This window comes from Aythya marila (genome assembly GCF_965140915.1).
Source record: "Aythya marila genome assembly, chromosome: 1".
Lineage (NCBI taxonomy): Eukaryota > Metazoa > Chordata > Aves > Anseriformes > Anatidae > Aythya > Aythya marila.
Genome location: NC_139042.1, coordinates 6,859,158 through 6,879,307, shown reverse-complemented (window position 1 = coordinate 6,879,307; position 20,150 = coordinate 6,859,158). Strand labels below are relative to the sequence as shown.

General features: G+C 37.0%; 1 protein-coding gene across 7 annotated transcripts in view; it reads right to left on the bottom strand.

The window, feature by feature from the left end:
- DLG2 (discs large MAGUK scaffold protein 2) overlaps positions 1-20,150 on the bottom strand; it is a gene marked incomplete at its 5' end in the record, with an annotated part of 1,037,476 nt that overhangs the window by 400,653 nt on the left and 616,673 nt on the right. For all 7 annotated transcript variants that reach the window (XM_082764777.1, XM_082764780.1, XM_082764778.1 and 4 more), the window contains one exon: positions 15,688-15,741. In XM_082764777.1, the coding sequence (XP_082620903.1) occupies positions 15,688-15,741 (54 nt within the window). The remainder of the gene's footprint in view (positions 1-15,687; positions 15,742-20,150) is intronic.

Genomic DNA, 20,150 nt, shown 5'->3' with positions numbered 1-20,150 from the left:
CCCTGCATGATTTCTATATCAACAAGACCAAAGAGTGATCTTTATTTAGCTCTCAGTTGTCTCCAGATGTAAGTTATTTCTTCATTAGTTGAAAAAGCTCCCTTACTGTTTTCAAGAAACCTGCTGATCTCCTTTTGGTATTGTTTTCCAAGTGCATTCAAAGTTTCCTTTCTCACTTCATATAAATATATCAAAACCATTTTTCTCTGTTCTGTGATTTCAAATATGATGATTTTATGTTTTTGAACTGTCCTAAAGAAACTGCCAGAAAATATTTAATGCCACTTTATTTCTTTCATCTGAGTGAGTGTATTTTATATGCTTTTTTATACAAGATACCCCATATCTATTTTTAATCACAGTGCATAACAAGCCCACTTCCTTCTTTTCCCCTTAATTTCCTCCAGGAAACAAGGACAATATGTTAAGCTCTTTGAACAGAAATTTACCATAATCTAAAACTTTCTTGTCATCATATGACTGTTCTGGTGTGAAGAACAATGAGTGAAAGACCACATGGTATTGAAATAAACTTATATGTTATCAGGAAAAGGTTTTGCTGTGTATGTGCAACTAATACATGTATCCTTCCACAGATGCCTACAGAACACTTGGCCAACACTCATTTTACATTCTTGAGGGAAGATACCACCCAAACTAAAAATTAGCAGAGCTTCAAGAGCAAAATCCAGCTCTTAGTCAAAACCTGTAAAGGTCTACAGCACAGTCATGATAAACTTGTATTGCTCATATTGTGACTTTTGCTTATTCTTTTCCTCTTAGATGTCTCTTATAACCTTCCTCAAGTCTTGATTTTTATTTGATAATCTTCACTGTTTGTGTACCATGTACCATACTCATCCTCTCCTACTTTTTCTTCCTCCCTCATTGTAACCCTGAGTTTTCTTGTTTTAATTCTTTTAGAGAAAAAGAAACATTTATTGAGTAATGATTATCACTCTTCTCTGTTTGATTCCCAAATTTTTAATTTTATCTTCCCCTTTGATCAGAACAAAATAATTACCTCCTCTGTATCCCTTAGCAACATGCATAGCTTCTCATGTCTCCAACTCAGCCTCCACTGCCTTCTCTGATTTTCATTCATGCTTTTTTACTTCTCCTTCCTTCTTACTATCTCTAAATGTTTTTTGTTGCTGTTGGTGGTGGTGGTGGTTTTCTTCTCTCTCTCTCTCTCTCTCTCTCTCTCTCACACACACACACAAAAGCATGCACATACACCCAGGATTAAACATAATTTATCTAATCTCACTTCAACCAAAGGATTGTTCATGATTGTCTTTTTACCTTATCTTTTCCATCTAAACATAATCTTCTCTCATAGCTCCTGTTAAGTCACTCATACACTTCATGCACCTTGATTCCTTTTATTAATGTGCTTTTCCTGCTTATCCTTAATTTCAAAATCTGGCCCAAGGATTATCTTCCCATTTCCCCTACTTGTCATGCTGTTCTCACTCACAACCCTTTCCCCTATTCAGCAACAATATAGATTTTTTTTTGATGTTCCATCTCCATAGATCTGACATTTTTGACTTGTCTTAATAACATGTATCTTGATACCCTCCTCCTACGCATTCTTGGGATTTTATGCTGTTCTTTAATAACACCCTATTCATTACATTGTAAGCCATCATTTTTTCCTTCATCTTTTCCTTTTTCTCTTTGTTCTGTCCATATCATGAGGCTGGCCATATACACCACAGAAGAAAAAAAGCCTAAATGTTTTTAAGTGCAATCACTCTGTATACCTAATGCTAACCCATCACAGAACTCCCAGTTTCATAAGCATAATCAGTGGAGCAGATTAAAGCAGAGGTCATGATTTCAAAATGGGGGTCACAGTAGATGGAAATGAAAGTATATCTGTGTATGAATTCTATTTAGGCTAGCACTAAGAAGTGCTAGCCTGAGGAGGCTAGCAGATTGGGCTATTCTACCAAGCACCAAGTGATAAACTGAGGGGAAATGGCCTCAAATTGTGCCAGCGGAGGTTTAGATCAGACATTAGGAGAAATTTCTTTACTGAAAGCATTGTGCAGCATTGGAATATACTGCCCAGGGAAGTGGTTGAGTCACCATCCCTGGAAGGGTTCAAGAAATGTGCAGATCCAGAACAGTACACAGTTTAGTGGTGGACTTGTCAGTACTAGGTTAAAGGTTGAACCAGATGATCTTTGAGGTCTTTTCCAACCTGAATGATTCTATGATTCAAAATTGTTCAAAATTAGTATCACCAAGAAGACACTCATGCTAATTTAATTTTTTGTATGTACAATTTTTTCTCTTACACAAAAATAATATTCCTTCAGATATCTAACAGATAGATATCTAAGTTAAGAAGTCATCTAGGCATCTTATTTTTTTTATTTTTATTTTTTTTACAAGTACTAGGGAGAGGAGTCTACAGAAAGTGATTTATGATTTTTATATTAAGTGATTTACATATCTTATTTTTCTAATGGAGTTGCCATTTGAGGAATCTGTGCCTGCTCACTATCTACAGACATTTCAGACTTTTATGATTTGCATCCTAAAAAAATTATATCCTAAAATTTCTTATCCTTGTACCTTAATGTATAATATACATCAGTGCAGTAATATGAAGCAGTGCATTTATAGAACTGGAAATAGTCATTTCTTCCACAAAATTATATTCTTTCTTGTGCAGTTCAGGTCATTTACTATATGGCTTCAGAAGTTTGCAGTCAGTCTGCCTTTCATTTTCTTCTGTACTTCCGACATTGCTGACACTCTAACATATGAATAAATCATAAACTTTCAGTTTGTCAGGATCCTATATCTCCAGTCCTTTTCAGTTTTAGAGTAAGATCCATCAAAGTTTTCAATTGACTGAACAGTTCATACATTTCTAGAGGAGATTTTCCTGTATAATATTACATTCTGTGCACAACACACATAAAAATGGAAAATTGCTGTTGCTTGATTGACCTTACTTCATCAACTAAGATTACGGAGTATTTGTAACTTGGGACTTATAAGGTTATTTTCCTGATGTTTAATATGGTAATCTGCATAATTTTATTTAAAATGTTGCTAACTGTGGCTAGAGTGTTTAAAAGGCAGAAATTAATACATAAACTGCGGGTTAAGTTTGATTCATTTAAATACTTAAGATATTTTTTTCCCTTGGTTTAAGAAAGAAATCAATAGCATATTAACTGGCAAAATTTTAGGCAAGGAAAGTACAGCAATCATTTATTGAATTTATTGATATCCATGATGTTTTACATAGCAATCATGATGAAATATGTAATATATATATATAAGCACACCCCATTTCCTCAATAAATAAACGTATAACCAACATCCTCTAATCTCTTGTACTTCATTAAATGATGGCATACTCTGACCCAGATTGTGTACCTAAAATAGATTCCCAATACCTTTGTTTACCCTTGAGAGTTAACGCTCCCTTCCCTGCTCTCTCTCATTGCCTGTGAACAAACCACAGTCATTGAATTCTTTTGGTTTCTTATCTTCCTTTGTGTTTCTCTAGCACAAGTACTGAAGGCTAAACTGTACTCTTAGTAGCACTGGTGCAATCCCACTGGTGCTATTTGGCTTGTACCACTGTAACTGATCTTACATTTATTCATCTGTGAATGCAATTACACCTGCATGAGGGAGCAGACTTGAAAAGGTAATTAAAATACCTGCACAAATAACAAAAATAAATAACAAGAAAAATCACATAAATAATAAATATTCATATTTATAAACAAATGTATGCATTCCACAGAAGCAGAATTTTACACATGAATTACCTGCTTTACTAGTATTTTTATAGCAGCAGAAAGATTCATTATTTCTCTTAAAATCTTGGAAGACTTTTTAGTATATGTAAGGGTAGGAAGCCACAGTCCTTTGCACTCTATAACTAAAAGCATAGCAGAACGGCTCCCTTATGCCCAATTAATTTTGCTTCAGGAAATAATAAATAAATAAATAAATAAATAAGACAATCCGAATGGTTGAGACATCCAAGGTGGTTTTCTGCTCTTCCTCACAAGCTCAGAGAAAGCAAAATGGTGTAACTTCTTGTTCACAAGGATTAGCAACACATATCTAAGAAGCAGCTAATACAGCAAAACTTATCACCACTTGACTAAAGACCAACTTGTCTTATTCATGAAATCAGTCTTCTTAACACATGAGAATGGCTCCTGGACTTCAGTCCCACATTTGAAAGAAAGATGGACAATATTCAATGACAAGATATATGAATAAAATATTCCATAAACTAGAATTTCTGTCCTTCTACATGAAAATTAAATGCCTGGAGAACAAAAGATGAGCAATTCTCTGACTTATTTTACAAACAAATTTCAAAGAAATACATAATTACCTAAAGAAATAAAACTGTATTGAAAGCATCAGCTGCAAATTATATTTGTCCTCCACTGGGGGAATAACAAGAGGTCATATGAACAGTTGGAGACTTTTACAATTTACAGAGTAAGAAAGGACAGTATTAATACAACTGCAATCTGCTTTTACTAAAGAAAAAGATGATGGTGAAATCAGAGTGATTAATCAAACTTGTACCGTGCACATTATTTGAGAAATTATTATAGCTCACTAGTTTCCAGATAAACGCAGTATGTTATTCTCACTGTTCCATCACCTTTGCAAAGTTTAAGTCCTGATATTGGACATTATACAAGATTAATTTTTTATGATTACTACCCAATTAATCTCACTAAAGAATGAAACAATCACATTTGCCAAGATCCAATAAAGAGAAGTTTTCTGCCTAGCTAATATAAAGAATTGCACATTCAGTACAAGCAATATATGACTAAAAAGAATCTGAAGTTTTAAACTATTCTCATCTTCATGCAGGACAATTTACAAGCATATATCACTAGACAACTGTAGTGGGTTTACATGGCAAGGTTTTGGTAGCAGGGGGCTATAGGGGTGGTTTCTGTGAGGAAGATCTAGAAGCTGCCCCATGTTTGGGAAGGGCCCCATTGTTTTCCAGATCTGAGCCAATAAGCGATGTTGTTTGCGCCTCTGTGAGAGCATATTTAAGACAGGGAAAAAAACGCTGCGCCAGACAGCAGCCGGGAGAGTCAAGGGAGTGAGAAAACAGCCTTGCAGGTGCCAAGGTCAGTGTAGAGGGAGGGGGAGAGGTGTTCCAGGCGCTGGAGCAGAAGTCCCCTGCGGCCTGTGGTGAGGACCATGGTGAAGCAGGATGTCCCCCTGCAGCCCATGGAGTACCACAGTGGAGCAGGGTTCCATGCTGCAGCCTGTGGAGGAGACCACGGTGGAGCAGGTGGCCCTGCACCGACGGAGGCTGCCGCCTGTGGAAGACCCCTGCCGGAGCAGATTCCGGGCTGGACCTGTAGCCTATGGAGAGGAGCCCACGCAGGAGCAGGTGACCTGTCAGGAGCTGCTGCCCGTAGGGGAGCCAGGTTGGAGCAGTTTTCTCCTGAGGGATGGACCCCGTGGTACGGACCCATATCTGGAGCAGTTCTGGAAGAGCTGCTGCCTGTGGGAAGCCCACGCTGGATCAGTTCATCAAGGACTGCATCCCGTGGGTGGGACCCCACAGCACAGGGGACGAGAGTGACCGAGAAGGAGCAGCAGAGAAGAAGTGCTGTAGACTGACCATAACCCCCATTCCCCTGTTCCCCTGCGCCGCTCGGGGGGGAGGAGGTGGAAGAGGGTGGATGGGGGGGAAGGTGCTTTTGGTTTGCTTTTTCCTTTGTTTTCTCACTTCTCTCGCTTGTTAGTAATAGGCAATAAATCTTACTATCTCCTTATGCCGAGTCTGTTTTGCCCGTTAAAGTAATTATTGCGTGATTTTCTCATCCTTATCTCAACCCTTGAGCCCTTTTCACATATTTTCTCCCCATTCCTCTTTGAGGAGGGGGAGTGAGAGAGCGGCTGTGGTGGAGCTCGGCTGCCCACTCGAGCGAAACCACGACAACAACTCATAATGTGCCAATGTAAGATAAAAAACAAACAATACAAACAAACAAAAAAAATTGCACTTCAGTTGTCATTTGTTATTATTAATGATCTTCACAAAGTGGAAATTTATCTCCTTTATGTATCTTTACTTTCTATGACCCTCAAACTAAGTCAACCTTCTACAGAAAATTACAGGAGTTGGGATTTTTAATATCAGGAAAACAGATATTATCTGTAGTATATTTGGGTTTGCTACTGTATGCAGAAAGCTAGGTCATCTAAACACTGATTAAAAATATAATTTACCATTGAGGCTGATTCACCCATTCACTGCATTAAAAGTGGCTTTTTTTTTTTTTTTTTTTTTAATTATGTAAAATGTGGATTAGAAATGAGTCACACTCTAAAACAGTCAACACTCACAATCTGCAACAGCACAGACTTTGCTTCAGAACATTTCCTGAAACTGTGCTGAAAGTCTGTTCGTTTTACAGCACAGATCAGTTAATCCCTGGCTAAAAATTGGGGAAAATGAGAGAGAATTTCAGTTGCTGATTCTGCATTTTTATTATAGTAAGATCATGTTCATTCAGATTTGTTTTCATTGTTTTAGGTGAATAATAGGAATACACTGAAAATATTCTTAAAATTTTAAATCAATTAACATAAATAATAATAAAAAACACTACTATAAAATACTGCAAAGGAAAATGTAAAGAACAAGACATACCAGATTATAAGGGAAGGAAACCTTTTCTAACCAATATTGCTACAAATGATGCATTATGTATTGCCAGGATAACAACAAACTTGCTTTGGCTGAACTTTAAGAGTTACTTTGTAAAGCAAAACATAAATCAATTCTAGACATAAAAAATAAATATCCTTGAAATTGCAAAGAAGTTTTCTTGTATATCTTTGGATATGTCTTTGGATTGAAGCATCACAGAAATTAAGCCCTAACATTTCCAATAAAATAAGAAACCAGTATTTTTCTTTTCCAATTTTCAACCAAATTAGCTGTCTATTCAATACTGAGCACGTATAGAAATTACTTCTCAGGTTATTCAAGGTCAAAATAATACTTCTATCTCTGACAACAGCATTTAAAATTTTGCTTATCTAATATCTGAAATCCTTCAAAATGAAGTCTTATGGAATGTGAAAGCTCTGTTCATCCTTTATCTAATTGAAACTATTAAGATAATGACACCTGTACTAACTCTTCATTTTTGAAAACAGCTTTCAGTTGAGGTCTACACCTTTCTGAAACAGTGAAATTTATCTGCAAGTGTCATTGTCTGAAACCACAAAGAAATTAAGTCTACAGATAACTATTCACATGTACTCATCATGCTGTGTTTCCCACTTCATTTCAGAACTGTGACTTCATGACAAAGAAATTCAGAGTGAAGTTAATGCCACAAAAAAAATAGTCTTGTCTACTTGAACAGCATTATCAACTTTTTAATTATGTTTCCCAATTATGCCTTTTATGCAAAAGAATAAAACCTTAAAAGAAAAAAAAAACATTTATGGAAGACAATGGTTTTGATGGCTTAACACCATGAATTTGTACTATAAAAGCACAATTTCAAGAGGTTACGTTAACCATTGGATCCTCACAAACCCAGGGACTCTACCAGTTTTAGCTGACTGCTAAAAATACAGTAATGTTAACTATGGGTCTGTAATGTAATACAACAAAAATGACACAAAAGTAGAATCTAATTCAAGGACAGGGAGAGCAATACAAAAATTCAAACTATGTTTAGGTCAGTTTGGGCGATGCAATTCTAGGCTGACTCAGATCAACTTGGTTCGAACAAGTCTAATAGACAAGCTCTGCTCTGAATTCTGAAGCACATACTGACCTCATGGATGAATTCTCTTAGATGAATTAAGAATGAAGCATATCCGGGCATAAAGGAGGGGGTATATTTGACTTCTTATATTTGACAAGTATATTTGACTTCTCTCAGAGAGAGAAAAATAACTGTTTGGAGCCATTCTGGCTTCCCCACAGTGGAGGCTACAAGGATAAGAGGACTAGCCCAACAGACAGAGATTCAGAGGGCAGAAGAGTTGTGAAACCAGAGCACTATACTTCATTCTGGGGCTTTATTTCAGACTAACTTCAGTGTAGTCCAGGGCACCGACTGTCTGTTAGTGACTGAAGGGTATCCAGAAGCCCATCTTCCAGTTTAGTTTTCTGTCAGAAAGTCTACTTCATGATCTCCATCATGTTAACTGAAGATTGGTAATCAAGGACAAAAAGAAAATTTGCTTCTCAAGCACACCTATGATGTAGGACTAAAATGCCCAATACGTGTTTTGTAAGTAGTAAAAATCTGAAAAGTAGGAGGCATTACTTATGCATTTTCTCTTCTCTGGCCACCTGAAGCAGCAGGACATGAACAAGTGTATGAGTTGCCCTCTTTGCAGTTCAATAACCTCTTCTCTTCCAGTCTGTTAATGGCAAAGTTTCAATCAAATGCCTAAAGGAAGAGCCTCTTGATTGAGTCTAAAGGCCAGGGTTATTCACAGGCAATTGAAAATAGGAAGTATTAGGCTTCTGCAGAATAAAAGTGTGAAGAAGTAATTAGATACGTGACCAAGGGATGCTTTTACTTGACGGATGGACAGAATGTTGATATTCATACCTACAGCCAGACACAATGAAGGTTTTCTTCTGATTTTTCATGTAATCTGATATGCAGCACTCAAATATGCAAATTAGTGCTCATCTCTGAGAAAGATAAAATAAATCTCCTAAAATCTTGAAGTTATTTTACTTTAGAGATATGTTTTTTTCCCTAGTTAAAAGTTATATCAATATGGCAAGCTTAAATATTCAGAATTGCCTCCAGAATTTTAAAGAGAAACTCAGGAAAAACAGTGTTATTTTAAATATTCCTTTCTAAAATGGTATATTTTAAAAGAAAAGGTTTGAAATACACAGGTTTTCAGGTAAAAAAAATAAATAAAAAATAACATAAAAGGCTATGAAATAGAGGCAAAATAAATCAGATTCATAAGATCCATTCTGTATTTTTGGTTTGGATTTTGGAAAGTATTAACCTGTTTTTCTACTACCCATCGTGCGAAAATCCATTTAAGTCAGCAAATTGCAGGATGAAGCTCCTTTTACTTATACAGGTTTCAGGATGAATTGTATTATGTTAATTCACTAGTCTTTTGTTATATAGCATCCTTTTCACTAACAATCTCAACATATTTTATAAACATGAATAAAGTCAATCTTGCCTTAAGATTGAATATAATATAGAATATAGAATATGACTATAGAATATAAACATGAATTAAGTCAATCTGCTATTCTAAAGGAAAAATCTGTTATCCCACTATAGAAATGATGGCATGCAGAACACAGGAGTGATCACCAGGCCAAACAGCACTGTGTTCAAGGGCCAGAACAGAGAAGCCAAGCCAATACAGGTTATAAAAGCTAGCACAGAGCTCTACCTCATTTAGCTCTTTCACTGTAATCCACGTTAACTGACAGACTGAAAGATGAGTATAAACAACAAACAAAGAAAACTGGTGTTTAACAATCTGGAAAATATACGAGTCATTCAAGATAATGAGATGTGCAATCTAATTTCCAAAACTATCATCAAACTATTTAGGAGGAAGCAACAAATTTATTCACATGATAAGTAAATGGACAAATATACATGCGTGTACATATTTATATGTTTATATTTCTATTTATTTCATATATTTTAAAACACAAATGCAAAATCCCCAATTCCAAGAGCTCCCTAGCTTTGCAAAAATTCAGAGCCTAGCTTTTTAGACAAGAATTTCCTTTTACTCCTCTGTTCTCTTCAAATAGTTGCTCATCAGTCATAGTTATGCACTACATTTCATATTTGCTATGTAATGCCACATGACTTTTGTTTTATTGTGGAAATATGTAAGGCTACCTCCTTCCTCCAACTTACTTCTTTAGGTCCAGACTGTGCCTATTTCATGTTACCCAATAAAAGACTTCAGGTTACTGACTCTCTCTCAGAAATTTGCATAGCTCCCCATTATTTTTTTCCAGTCAGACAGAATAGGAAGAATTTATTTTTCTTCACAGCCTTTATGCACCTCTTTTCATGTGCTAAATGCAGGTGTATTGACGGGCCAGCTAAGAAAGAGGAGAAATCTAAAACTTTTTCCTAACATCCCCATTTTGGCATCATCATAGCATCCACACTTCCAGCACAGGAGCTGTCAAAAAGCAACTGCCCCAGAACAGCTTAGAGCTCTTGGTGTCCCTAAGCACAGATCCTACAAATCATCTGCATGGCAAGCATGTAAATAAACATATAAAATAAAACAAGGATTATTACAAGGATTACAGCTCATTAAAAAAAAACAAAACAAAACAAAAAAAAACACACAAACCAAAGTAGCCTGAAAATTACTTCTTTAAGAAACAAGAGTATCTGCACAGAAGTCAAGCATAGGCAGCACAGTTAGCAAAGCAAAACAATAAAATAATGACAATGATAATAATTTGGAAGAACAATAAGAGACTGAAGAAATACAAGGAACTCACTGGGAACAGAAGGAGAATAAAGTACGTATTTCTTGGCTCTTATCTTTGTGACAAGGTGGGGGGAGGAAGGGAGCAACCAAGGTACCTGAGAGAATTTAAGATTAACGTGAAGCTAAGATGAACAGGAAATCAAATTCCATCACAAAGTAATCGGGAGGGTTTACATCAACTTATGAAATTGATGCAGTAAAGCCAGCTAGTTACTTTTCACTTAACTATGGAGCATATTGGAAACTCAAAAAGAAATAAATAAGGCTTATTCTGTGCAGCAGAGAAACTGTGATGATTCATACAGTATTAAATTAATGCTTCTCATTATACAAAAAGATCTAAAATTTACAGCCAAAGAATAAAGAACAAACAAACTCCCACAAATGCTTAATTGTGCTTAAAATGCCACAGAATAATTCGTTTTGTACCATAGAAGTTTCCTATCAATTTATTCCCACGTCCAAAGCTCAGCAAGCCAAAGTTTTCAAGTCACTGAACCTAGAAAAAAAGCTAATTAACAGTTTCTTCTGTTACTTGCTGCAGGCCCAAATTATAAAGAATAACACACAGTATAGTAGAATAAGGCCTTTTCTTTTATCTCATTTAAGAAAAATATATTAATGAAAAACAGTCTCTCACAGGATCATTTTTTTTCAGCTGTTGAGATGAAAAGTTTGAAGATTGTCAACAGTACCAAAAGGTTTAATTATACAAATTGAAATCATTATATTGTTAATAGGACAAATCACACTGTTTACCAGCTCTATACCAACAGCAAAAATTAAATTTATATCTGGTGGACCACTGGAAACATTACATTTGAAAATGCTTTAGGAATGCTAGTCATTGCTATGAGGCCCCCTCCTTCTGAAAACACTCAGGAATTTTTGGAGGAGACAAATAGCAGTGTTCTTATTGAAATGGAAATGCATTGGATCTATATTGCATAAAAAGAAACACTGAAACAGGTTTCTTGTGCTGCTGAGTCAAGAGCTGAGTGATATCATAAGAAGTCTCCATCTGGTATGTAAAACACTAAAAATAGCCTGAGTTTATTTATTTATTATCAGTTGTGGCTAGCAATGGCAGAGAAAACTAAAAACAACCTATTTATCAAAATTTGAAAATTCAGGTTTATTCCAGCATTTCATGTTTGAAAATAAATGGATTACTTAACTTTGTTAAATACAATGAAATTTATAGTTATTTAGATACTATAGCAAAAATAGTTATTGTAGAAAAATAATAGATCTGATAATGGGAAAAATATATGTATGTTGTTGTAATACAGTTTTTGAAATAGGCTGGAGAAAGTATTTTTAAAGCCCAGGTTTCATGAAAAGCATCTTACATAAGGTATCAGTCAGAAATCAAAAAACAGTTATGTCAAAAAATTGCAGAAGATGTAACACTTGCATATCATAGAATGGTGTAACGGTTGGAAGGGACCTAAAAGATCATTCTGTTCCAACCCCACTGCCATGAGCAGGGACACCTCCCACTAGATCAGATTGCCCGAAGTTCTGTCCAACCTCTCCTTTATATATCCATTTGCTTTTAATTATTTATTTATTTTTTTTTATCAAGTTAATTTAGAATTACTCAGATTTGTGGAATGTACATTCCAAGGAAAGAACTAAAGGACAAGTACCCAGGACTAGAGAAAAACAGGATATGAGGAAAAGAATGTGAACATAGGAAATATGGTCCAATTTTTAAGACCTAAAATTGTCTGTCTTTCCTCTGACTGACAGGAGGCTTATTGGACTCCATATGCACTTTGAGGCATGACGACAGGAGCTGAATATCAGACACTTAAAAAGACTCCAGCCCTGACCCTCAGTGCTGCTGGGTGTGTTAGACAGGGTACAGTTATGAGAGAGGATTGGCTACTCTCTTGTCCACTTGCGAGATGGATGCATACAGCATGGGACAGGAAAAAATATAATTGAACTTAGTTTCTCTGATTCATAAAATAATTTGTTCCTACAGGGGTAGACAGGATTTCATGATAATTAAAAAAGAGTAATAACTTTCAGATGCTTTATTAACCAGCTACATAATGAATGCTAAGGTTATTTACACATTCACCAGAGATGTTCCTAGACATGCGCAGTCTTTCTCCAGTCATGTCTGAAAGTTCTGACAGTACTAAAAAGGCAGGTGTTCAACTCATATTCAAGTTTCAAAGTAATAATTAAATTTTGTTTTCTCTTATCTCTGAATTGACCTGTCTGAAAAACAAAGCAAAACAAAAAACACTTTAGGGAATATCTAAATGTTATTTCCTGCAAGATAAATAATATGATGATAACTGAATTACTATACACTTAGCTCATGGAGTTTTGGAAGACTTTCCTCTGTCTTTCCAAATATTTAAGAGAGTGACAAGTCTTTCTAACACCTACAAGTTATTATGTATGTACTGTACTGGGTCTGTCTGGGATGGAGTTTTCTTCATAGCAGCCCATGTGATGCTATGATGCTTGTGGCTGAAACAGTGTTGATAACACACCAGTATTTTTGCTATTGCTGAACAGAGATTGCACAGCATCACAGCCTTCACTCTTCCCCACTCTTCCTTTCCTCTCCTGCAGCAATTAGGCTGGAATCGGTAAAGTCCTGGGGGGGGGAAACAGAGCCAGGACAGCTGACCCAAACTGACCAGAAAGATATTCTATACGATATGGCATTTTACCCAGCAATAAAAGCTCAGGGAAAAGAAGAGGAAGGGGAACATGTTTGCGGTTATAGCAGTTGTCTCCCAAGCAACTGCTACATGTGCTGAAGCCCTCTTTTCCAAGAAGTGGCTAAACATCTGCTTGCCAATGGGAAGTAGTGAGTGAATTCCTCTTATTGCTTTTTCTGCACACACACCTTTTGCTTTCCTTATTGAATTGTCATTACCTCCGCCTATCTGTCTTCTTGCCTTCCTTCTATTTTCTTCCCATCCCATGGGAGAGGGAAGTGAGAGAGGGGCTGGCTGGGTGTTTGGCTGTTGGCCAGAGTCATCCCACATCTTGGGCCAAGGTTGTCGGTAAACCTGTTTTTCACGTGCTCACCTACTCAGTAGAGGACTGACACAGAAACAAACATGTCTCTGGCTCAGCAAGTACAGCACCTTCCTTGCAGAGGAAATACCACAAAATGAAACTAAGCCAAACTAAACTGAACCAGTCTTGGGAGCATGAAGAAGAACCCAGATCTCCCAGCCCACTCTCCCAAACATGAGGCTGGAGGAAGAGGATGTTTGCCCATTTGTTTGTCTTTCTCATTCCGGGGAATGTTTAAGCATATAAATCCTGATCAGAAAGAAATGTCTATTTGTAAAGTAAAGACCCCATGTCCTGTGGGGCACTGTGTTGGCCTGGATTCCACAGATAGGTTTCACCTTGACATTTATTATTGACTAGTCTAAATAAGTCCCTCTTTGGAAGCTCTGTTGTGCCCCATTTTTCAGGGACATAAATCTTTCCATATACTGGGTAAGAGAAGGTGACTAACTCAGAATTGTCTATTTTTACGAGTACCTTCTGTTTATTTATCTAGTTCACATCATGCATTGGAGACTGAAGCAGCCCACGGGCACTTTTCAGTCTACTGTCAATATTTCTCTTGAATGTGTTTTGTCGTGTTATTGTCTTATTTTTATTTATTTATTTTTATAAGAAAAAGGGAGACTAGTATCAAAGTAGTATAAAGGTGTATAAGTATCAATAGACTGTGTTGTAAGAATAAACCATATTGATTGAACATCTTGTCACTAGCATAATGGATCTGTATTTAGGAATTCTAACACTGTAACTGTGGGTTGTCCTGGGCACAGGTCCAGCACTGGAAATGAGAACTGGGGCTCACAATGTCCTTCATGATGGACCATAGAGAACAGTAAGTGTAAAATGTCTCATTAAAACAGAAGAAAAGCCAGACCTATTGGAAGTGAGAACACAACAGATGGTTCTGATGTTAGGAAGGAAAACTGAGACTTAGGAAGGAAAAATGAAACTAGGAAACTGCTTAAGAAAGTTTGATGCGAATGACTGGAGAAATTTTATTTAACTTTTCTGCCCTTCCCAGTGGCTGAAATTCCCAACATGGGCTTAAGTTCTCTTCTGCTTTACAACAGTGTCATTGTTCTAAATTGCTCTTGGCTATGACCTTTACATGTGTTCTACACAATATTTTCTAAATTTTATAAATTGTCAGAAACAAAAGTGGCAATGATAACTCCTATTAAACTTCTCATCAGTAGGCTTCTGTAAGACAGAAACCAGCAAAATCATTAGTGTAGGTGGACAAATAATTAGATTTATGCATTGGAACCATAAGAAACAGTTATGGACAACACCTGACAGATGAGAGACATTAATTAGGAGCTTTAAAAAGAGTTACTGAGTATACAAGGAGAAAGATTACGTACTGGCTGGCTAGCTTCATACTACTTGCTTTCCTTGCATGCAATTACTTAAGCCTGTTACTTGTCTTATTATTTATCCAATTTGTTTTTTTTTCTATGTCTTTTACCTTCAACTATGGTTGTTTGTCAATTCTACAATGACATTGTTATCAAATGCATGCAGAAAGCAGATTTTTTTTTTTTTTTTTACTTTAGTAAAAACATGTATTTATTTTAAGGCAAAATTGTTTTTATTATAAGCAATAAAAATAGAAGCCATGTAAAAATACATTAATAACAACATATGAAATCATCTAGTTTGTGCTGATTTGTCATGTACAGTTATTATCTGCAAAAGGGATATATAGAGAAAAATTAAGAGCTGTTTGCATCATTTTAATATTATACCATGAATCGAGAATCTTAATAAACTACAAGTGTGTATACTGCTCTAAAAAGGAAATATTAATGCTCTCTGTTACTAGTAAAGAGGAAAGACTTAATGAAATCACATTTTTTCAAAGAAAGGCTAGTTTTAGTAAGTTACAGTTCATGTGTTGAAGTCTCAACTACAAATTACGTGCTTATAATGTTATAATTCACCTGAGTACAGTTATTATTCCTGATTTCTTCTTCTAGAAATGAATAATCTGTGTTACTGTAAAAGAGACAATTAATTGAAAGATTTGATTATAACTTCTATCCAATACTAATTAGAATTTACTTGGGAAAATAAACAAATTATATATAAGAAATTAATACTTACATAAGGAATTGTGTCCAATGTGTCTGTGTTGACAATTATAGGGGCAGGGCTTGCCTAAAAGGAAAAAAAAGAAAAGAAATGTAAAAATCTGAAATTCTTTAATATTGAAATTTAATTTAATTTAATTTTTTTTTTTTTCAACTTTTAATTAAGATCAAAGTATAAAAGGCTATCTACCCATTGAATCATAGAATTATAGACCTCTGCATCATTAAGGTTGGAAAAGCTCTCCAAGATCATCTGGTCCAACCATCATGCTACAACCAACGTCACCCACTAAACCATGTCCCTAAGTGCCAGGTTAAACCTTTCATTGAACACCCCCAGGGACAATGATTCCACCACCTCCCTGGGCAACCCTTTCCAATGCTTGAACACTCTTTCTGAGAAGAAATATCTCCTAATTTCCAACCTGAACCTCTCCTGGTGCAACTTGAGGCCATTCCCTCTAGTCCTATCACGAGTTATCTTCAAGAAGGGGCTGATTCCCAGCTACATAAACCTTCCTTTCAGGCAATTGTAGAGAGGAGTAAGGTCTCTCCTGAGCCTCCTCTTCTCCAGAATAAACAGCCCCAGTTCCCTCAGCCTCTCCTCATAGGACTTGTGTTCCAGGCCCTTCACCAGCTTTGTACCCCTTCTCTGGGCACATTCCAGGGCCTCAATGTCCTTATTGTTGTGAGGGGCCCAAAAATGAGCACAGTACTCAAGATGCAGTCTCACCAGAGCAGAGTACAGGGGAATGATCACCTGCCTGGGCCTGCTGGCTACACTATTCCTGATACAAGCCAGGATGCCATTGGCCTTCTTGGCCATCTGGGCATACCCATACAACTCATGTTCAGGTGAGTGTCAACCAGCACCCCCACATTCTTTTCCTCTGCACAACTTTCCAGTCCCAAGCCTATAGCATTGCATGGGGTTGTTGTGACCAAAATGCAGGACTCACATTGTACAACAGTATATAAATTGGATTCTGTTCAATCAATTTAGGATGAAGGAAATAGACTCTCGGCCTCCAAATCATGGTTCACTTTTCTTTTTCAATTTCTTTTGAAGTTCAATAGGCTTTGGATCACATCCATGCTTTTGAGTAGAACTATAAGAAACAATGTATTCAATTTACAATTTAGGCAATCTTGGGGGTGAGGGTTACATCTTCTCTTTCCTTACCAGTCCACTTTTTGTGTTTAAGGACAACCAAGATGATCAGTTGATCTTTATAGAATATAAAACTCAACATTTTGTATGCTTATACTATTTATCTATATCACTATATGGTATACGTATATGCATGTATAATGCGATATTTTTATCAAAACTGTATAACTTGACTATTTCATGTGCACTCAGCTGATGTAGAGTTTTAAGTATAGACCTATTTTAAAAAGATCTGTGAATCTGTAAAGCCGTGAAACCTGATCTTTAGCTTATTGATGAAACCCATATCCATGTTGTTTTCCATTAACCCAAAATGCCCTAACCTCTTCCCCGTCCCATGCTGAGGTCTGGTGGTGGTTATCCAAGGCCAAGCTCTGATTTGACCCATCTGCATAACCTTGTCTCAGACTGGAGAAAATTACAGAGCTGTGGTGAAGTATATAGTAGAGCCACACACTTTAAGTAAAATGTCAGAGGCAGAACTGCTGAGATGGAGTTGATAACAGCACAAAGACTAAGGAAGAGAAACATCAACATGTTGTCAGCCCACTACAACAAATGATGGAGTGCAACCCTTCTCTACCTGACTGATGCCTGCTTGGTCAGCAAAGACATCAAACTACTCCTATATACTAATGCTTAGCCTAGTTGCTCGTTAGTCCTATTTATCTATTTGTATATTAGCCAATGAAGAACTGCCTATACTTGGTTGCATATTGGAACAGGCTCCCCAGTGAAGTAGCCACTGCATCAAGCCTGTCTGAATTTAAGAAGTGATTGGACTGTGCACTTAGTCACATGGTCTAAAATTTTGGGTAGACCTGTGCGGTGCCAGGAGTTGGATTTGATGATCCTTATGGGTTCCTTCCAACTCGGGATATTCTATGATTATATGATACTTTAAAATTGTATTAACTGCAGGGTCTCTTTGTGCATGGCAGGGATATATTAGCACAGCACTATTGAAGACACTGATCACATTTCTGTTGTTAAATACTCACTGCAGGGTTTTAAATGGCTTTAAACTAAAAGAGGATAGATTCAGTTAGACATTAGAAGGACATTCTTCAACGTAAGGGTAGTGAGGCACTGGAACAGGCTGCCCAGAGAAGCTGTGGATGCCCCATCCCTGGAGGTGTTCAAGGCCAGGCTGGATGGGGCTTTGAGCAATCTGGTCTGGTGCGAGGTGTCCCTGCCCATGGCAGGGGGTTGGAACTCGGTGGTCTTTAAGGTCCCTTACCGCCCAACCTATGATTCTATGATTGTATGATCTCAAAACTAAGTAACATAACCTGAATTAAGAATGTAAAATTAATTATTGCAATAATTTGAATGTTTTGAGGGTGTCACAGTTTCTTTCCAATTTTGTAAGATTCTTTCCAGTTATTGTGAGATAAATCTGTGTTCAAAGAAATTATACATTATTGCACAAAAGTCACTGATAATTAAGGCCATTTTTTCTATACCACTGTGCAACCTGTAAGCAAAAACTGAAAGTAAAATACATATGATATGGTGTGTATATATATCATGCCATTTATCTATTATCATAGTAATGTATAGTTTAATACTAAAGATGTGTAGTATCTGAAAAGTTGTTTCACAAACACACACACACACACACATTTATTCTTGTTGTGCCCCATAACATGGGGCACTTTGAAATAGTAAATAAAAGCTGAATGTCATTAGATTATACTATTTTTAGCTTTAGGCATATGGAATGATTTATAACTGTATTATCACTGAAGGTTAAACAAGGTTACTTTTTTATAATCTTAGCCTACACAACTCTGGAGTTCAATATACTTAAACACTGATACCTTTGCTACAGGAAGAAAAAGATTTATTTTGACAATATTCCACTGTCTCTACCAAATTTTGTGTTTCATTGATTTTATCTTTTTTGTATTTTTATACACTTTGAACAGCTCTAATAGTAAATATAAACAAAGTTTTCAATCTTCAGAATGAAAACATCTTTTCACTGCTTTAAAAAATAGTATTTGTTAAATAACAATCTTTCAGAAGTAATTTTCCAAAGCATTCCTGTACTATACTGATTACTTCTAACTCAGTTTAGGAACAAAGCTTTATATCCATATCAGATTTTCATAAAAAATAGCAGTTTTCACAGAATCACAGAACAGTTTGGGTTGGAAGGAACCTTAAAGCCCATCCAGTTCCAACCCCCTGCCATGGGCAGGGACACCTCCCATCAGACCAGATTGACCTAAGGCTCATCCAGCGTGGCCTTGAACACTTCCAGGGATGGGGCATCCACAGCTTCTCTGGGCAACTTGCTGAGTAAAGAATTTCTTCCTAATTACTCACTGATCAGCTGCTTTCAGGACTTTCACAACCTTGCTATGTCCCAGTTTCAGTCCCAAACATTGTCACTAAGAAGAACTTTTTCTTATATCTGGTCAGAATTTCCCCTAATGAAATTTCTGTATGGAGCCTCTTGTCCTTATGAATATCTAAGAAGAGTCTGGCTTTGTCTCCTCTCCAGCCAATTGCTCAATCCCCCTATCCAATCTCCCTTATATGCTTGAAGACAGCAGTTAGATTCCTCACAGAAGCTCTTCTTTTCCAGGATGAACAAACCAAGCTCTCCCACACTTTTCTTGTACAGTCTGTGCACCAGACCCTGCCACTGTTCCGTGCTCCAACACCTTGGTCATCCTCCATCCAACATACTTTGGCATACTGGGGAGCCTGTGAATGGGCACAGTACTCTGGCTGCAGTCTTGAAGGTCTGAGGAAGCAGACAGCCCTAAAACTCCTGGCAAGGTTGTTACTAGCGTGGCCTGGTCTGCTGTCAGCCTTTAGTACTGTGAGGACACATAGCTGACTCATGTGCAACTTGTTGTCCACTCTGAAAAGCTGCTGCCTAGCCAGACTGTGCCTGGCCAGGCCTGCTGCACATTTTATTCTGTCCAGGTGTAGGAACTCCTGCCTACTGTCACTGAACTTTATGAGGTTCCTCTCAGCTCGTTTCTCCTACCTGTTGAGATCCCTCTGAACAGCAACTGTAATGGCTAGTGTACCATCTCCTCTGCCCAGTCAAATGTTATCTAAAAACTTGCTAAAAACTCTACCTGACCATTCTGGTTATTAATGAAGAGATTAGCACTAGCATCAGTGTCAGCTCAGCAAAACCACAAGTCAGCAGCCAGACCACATACCACCAAACTGCTGACCACTACCTTTTGGGTCTGGTGGTCCAGCCGGTCCCACACATCTTTTAGCACTCCCATCCAGTCACTTTCTCTCTCATTTGGCTACAAGACTGAGAATTTGAG